The sequence below is a fragment of the Lactuca virosa genome, chromosome 5 (genome assembly GCF_052849685.1).
Source record: "Lactuca virosa cultivar CGN04683 chromosome 5, Lactuca_virosa_CGN04683_v6, whole genome shotgun sequence".
NCBI lineage: Eukaryota > Viridiplantae > Streptophyta > Magnoliopsida > Asterales > Asteraceae > Lactuca > Lactuca virosa.
The window spans coordinates 411,238,590-411,243,395 of NC_136430.1; the positions used below are offsets into that span (position 1 = coordinate 411,238,590).

A 4,806-nucleotide genomic window follows, 5' to 3' on the forward strand; every position below is an offset into this window, starting at 1 on the left:
ATTGATTCGTCATCAATTTCCTTTTCTATAATTCCTTCACTATCAAAATATACATCCTCTTGTATTGCTTCAACTTCATTTGTTTTTAATTTGTGTAGTAACCTAGTAATGTCATAACTCACAAAGAAACAAACCATTTGGCACCTTTTACTACAATTTATCTTTTTCATATTTATTACTATCATCCAATTCATTATCAACCACAAAGTTTGGGCCCTTTTCATCACTTTTCTTCACTCAAGTCACTTTCTTCAAAACCTGAGTCGTAATATAATTAGGTCACATATACCATATTCAACACCAAATTCAATTGATTCGTCGTCAATTTCCTTTTCTATAATTCCTTCACTATCAAAATATACATCCTCTTGTATTGCTTCAACTTCATTTGTTTTTAATTTGTGTAGTAACCTAGTAATGTCATAACTCACAAAGAAACAAACCATTTGGCACCTTTTACTGCAATTTATCTTTTTCATATTTATTACTATCATCCAATTCATTATCAACCACAAAGTTTGGGCCCTTTTCATCACTTTTCTTCACTCAAGTCACTTTCTTCAAAGCCTGAGTCGTAATATAATTTTTTCAATGTAAAAAAGCATGGTTAGAGCGGCTACTTTCGGTGCATTAAAGTTTGGGTGAGAAATAAAGAAATTTAACACAACTAGTGAAAGGTTAACACAATTTTACCTTTCACCCATGGCTAAAAGAGTGTTGCATAGTCAATCGTACGACATTGTGGGACCAAATTCCACTTGCTTTTTCTTCGGCAATGAGTATTATCGTTTATAATGATTAATGAGCTCCCTTCGAAGACGTCTTTCCTTGATTTCAAGCAATCGTATGTTACTCCATTTTGGCCCCTCATAATTAAAGCCCCCATGATTTTTACTTAGGTCTCCTGTCGTGAGAAGCTTATAAAGTCTTACCAAATGAGCTACTAAGTGATGGTTGTAGGGGGGTCAAATTTCATGTGCTATTTAATTTAATGAACCCTACTAAATTATTGTCTTCGATGAGGTGTTTGTTACCCCTATTTGCTGTGATGCTCAACGATGTAATCATTGATCGTTGTACGAAAAAGATTATATGATAGAAGCAGACATGACAAAAGGGTTACCGAGAAGCAATGGTGTAACTTGGTCAACATTGAATAAAATTAAAAGAAAAATCTCAGATAAAGTCTCAATATATTGGAGTAGTTTACAGTTTAATCTCAACATTTATTTTTATTTTTTGAACAGAAAAGTCTCGATTATCAAATTTTATACGATAATCTTTCATTTTCTGTTGAATAAAAATAATGATTATTTCGTTAATTTTGATAAAATATAAAATAATCGAGACTTTTATGTTCAAAAAATAAAAGTTGAGATTAAACTGTAAACTGACCTAACATATTGAAACTTTATAAGAGATTTCTCCAATTAAAAATATATAATTATAAATATAAATAAAATAATTAAAAATAAGGTGTATTTTGTATAGATTACCTAAAATTATACTCAAAATTATAAAATTCCTTAAACGTAACAACCATAAGGCCAAAGGGTATGGAGCGGGGAAGTGTTGTGGAGAAGCGCACACAACACTGTCACTGTAGTTTAGAGGGTGGGGGAAAATGGTGAGGGGAGGCTACCCCACCTTCGATCTTCATGTGTGATTGGTCAACATTTTTTTATAATTTGTTAGTTTTTTTAATATTTATTAAATTATATACCTATTAAAAAATTATAAAAAATATATTAAAATTTATGGTTTTTAATTTTCTACAAAACGAATATAATATTCGTATAAAATATTTAAAAAAAAAGTTAGAAATAGTGAAATGCGACTATTTTTTTCTTTTTAGTGTGTAAAAGATGAATGAATAAAAAGTTGACGTAACATTAAAAAAAACTTAAGATAAGTACACGGTATCGTCTAAGAGCATCTCCTAAGGTATATCATAGGTCAAAAATATTGTCACTTCACTGTTTTATTTTTATTGACCTCTAATTAAATTTTTTGTCCATGGTTAAACTTTTTTATGATTTTTTTTAATTTAACTATTTATCGTTATCTATCTAAAATATTATATAAAACTCTCTCGTTTAACTAATCGATTTTCTCAAACATATTATATATTTTAATATAAACATTATCATAGATATTAATATAAACATTCATCGACTTACATATTACTATTATTTATATTTATATATTATATATTTGTTTATCTTTAAATTTTAGATAAATAATAAATAAATAAAAGTAAATTAAAGATAGAAAATGAAATATTTTAAAAAAAGAAACAAGTTAATTGTTCATATCTTTAAACTATTTTGATCATTCAATATATAATATATATTAAGTATTCAATATATAATATATAGGAGTATTAAGTATTCAATATATATAATATATATTAAATGGTCAATAAAAATGAATAAAAAAATCATTTATTCATTTATTCTAATGATGTTTAATTATTTTGACCACTTAAACAGATAATAATAAACTATAAAAAAAACTAATCATCGAAAATGATTTAATAAATTATAAAATCTGCCCACCTAATCTCCTACTTGCATGTATTAGCGAGTCCAGAAAAAAACAATGTTTCAAACATAAAGCAAACCAATCAAACAATAATTTCAAACATATATTTATAACATAGGGATTTTCTAATATGTGTCCTAAGGACACATATAAGAAGTATTAATTATGAAAAATATTACTATAATTAAATTCGAAATACATTTATTATGGAGATTATTAATGCATTTCACATTAATTATGGTAATATTTCTTATAATTAATGTATTTTATAATTAATTATGATAATATATATCATCAATTAATGCTTGTTATATGTGCCCTAATGACACATATTAGAAAATCCCTATAACATATTAAGATACAATAAATATTTATTTAGCTTTCTAATATGTCAGTCGATTAATTCGAGCCGTCCATTGACTTAGATAATCTGTTTTCATGGCCACACGATGAGGACAACACCACACCATATTCTCCGGAAAAAATGTATATTAAAAAAAAGGAAAAAAAAGTAAATTCAAGAATTTGATTTTGATTTAATATTAGAATCTTTCAGAAGATCTAGCAGTTACAGTATGTTTTTCTGTCTTCTATCTTTGTTGCTCCATCATACGCGTGAAATCCTCGAAGCAGACGAATCCATCTCCATTCTTGTCCACGCTACTTATCATACGCCTGCAATCCTCTAATGTGCACTGTCCGTCTCCGATCGACTTAAACACCGCAAACAACTCATCCGCCGTGATCATCCCGTCGTGATCCGTGTCAAAAAACCCAAAAGCACCTCTCAACTCGTCGTCACACGACGGTGGTCCGAACGCAGAGCTTATAACGCCGAACTCCTCAAGACTAATGCTTCCGTCACCGTCTCTGTCGACTTCGTTAAGCATGAGGCTAAGTTCCTCCGGTGTAACAGGCTCGGCACCTCCGATCCGGCTCAACAGAGCCTCCAACTCCGCTCTTGTTATCCTTCCGTCGCCGTCAGTGTCCATGATCCGGAACGCCTGTACAAGCTCAAACTGTATATCGGCTGAGATCTCCGACCACTCGTCGGATGATATTTCATGTGAGTGGGTCGTTAAGACGCTGGTTGGTGTCGCAAGGCCGTTTGATTTTGACTTGTGGTGACGGCTGGGCTCCGGGGAGCCTGACGTCGTGGTAATGGAGGAACTGAAAGACGATGACTCCGATCTGGACACTGTGCTGCGTTTTTTGGATCTGAAGATGTTCTTGGGGTTGATTCTTCCGGAGAGTTTCATGATTGGAAAGAGGGTGAGGATGCAGATGGGATTTGATGATAATGGGGATTCTTGATGGAAGGAGGGAGGAAGATGGTGGTGGTTATATGGAGGAATGAGAGGAGAGCCATAGTGACCTTCGAGGAAGCTTCGTTGGAGCCGTAGTAGGACTATTTATTGGTATTGGGTACCAAATTTTGATTTCGTGTGTGCGGCTGTTTGCTTTCTTAAGCAACGGCCGTTTTGCTTTTGTTGTTTTCCAAATTATTTTATAATTACATAAAAGTTAATAATTTTAATTGTAACAATCTTATCCATAAAAGTTTATTTTCTTGATTTGAATTACTATTAAACTTGTTTTGCGTGTTTGAAAAATACCAATATAATCGATTACTATAGATGGTGTCATTGACATTTACGGTGAATCTTCGGTCATCTTAATCAACCAAACATTAATTTTCTAAAATCCAAAAATTATTATTGTTCTTTGAAGTTGGTGTTCAAGAACATACTCAAAAAGAGCTTGTGGTGGGTTCTTTGAAGTGGCGACATGATTGGGTTTTTTTAATACGCATGTAAATTCGGGTAATGAGTCGATGTTCTTGAAATTTTGAAATGTTTTTGAACACATATATATGCCAATGTGGTGGGTTCTTTAATAAACAATGTACTCATACTTGTAAATCGATTTCTAAGTTTTTATAGCCCGATTTCTAGGTTTTTTTTATGCTTGGTTTGAGAGTTAGGGTTCTTGAGTTTTGGCGTTTAACGTTTTAGATTTATGGTGATGAACGATATAAACACTCACATACACTCTCCATATATTGATGTTCTTGAGCTTGCATCTTTGTACATGAAGGGGTTTTAAATCCAAGTTTTGAAGACCACATTCATAGTGTCCCCTTCATGAGTTGGTTTTTGAGCACCAGCTTCAAAGAACAATAATAATTTTTTGGTTCAAAAACAAGATCTTCATGATTGCCAAAAAAATCATGTTTGATCAAAGAAGATAATTGTTCACTCA

At 31.5% G+C, this 4,806-nt stretch overlaps 1 protein-coding gene across 1 annotated transcript; it reads right to left on the reverse strand.

Annotated features, from left to right (window-relative positions):
* Positions 1-3,056: 3,056 nt before the first annotated feature.
* Positions 3,057-3,929, reverse strand: LOC145111852 (putative calcium-binding protein CML36). Its single transcript, XM_079048098.1, has one exon. The coding sequence runs from the start codon at positions 3,801-3,803 to the stop codon at positions 3,135-3,137; it is 669 nt and encodes a 222-aa protein (XP_078904224.1). The 5' UTR covers positions 3,804-3,929; the 3' UTR covers positions 3,057-3,134.
* Positions 3,930-4,806: the final 877 nt, after the last annotated feature.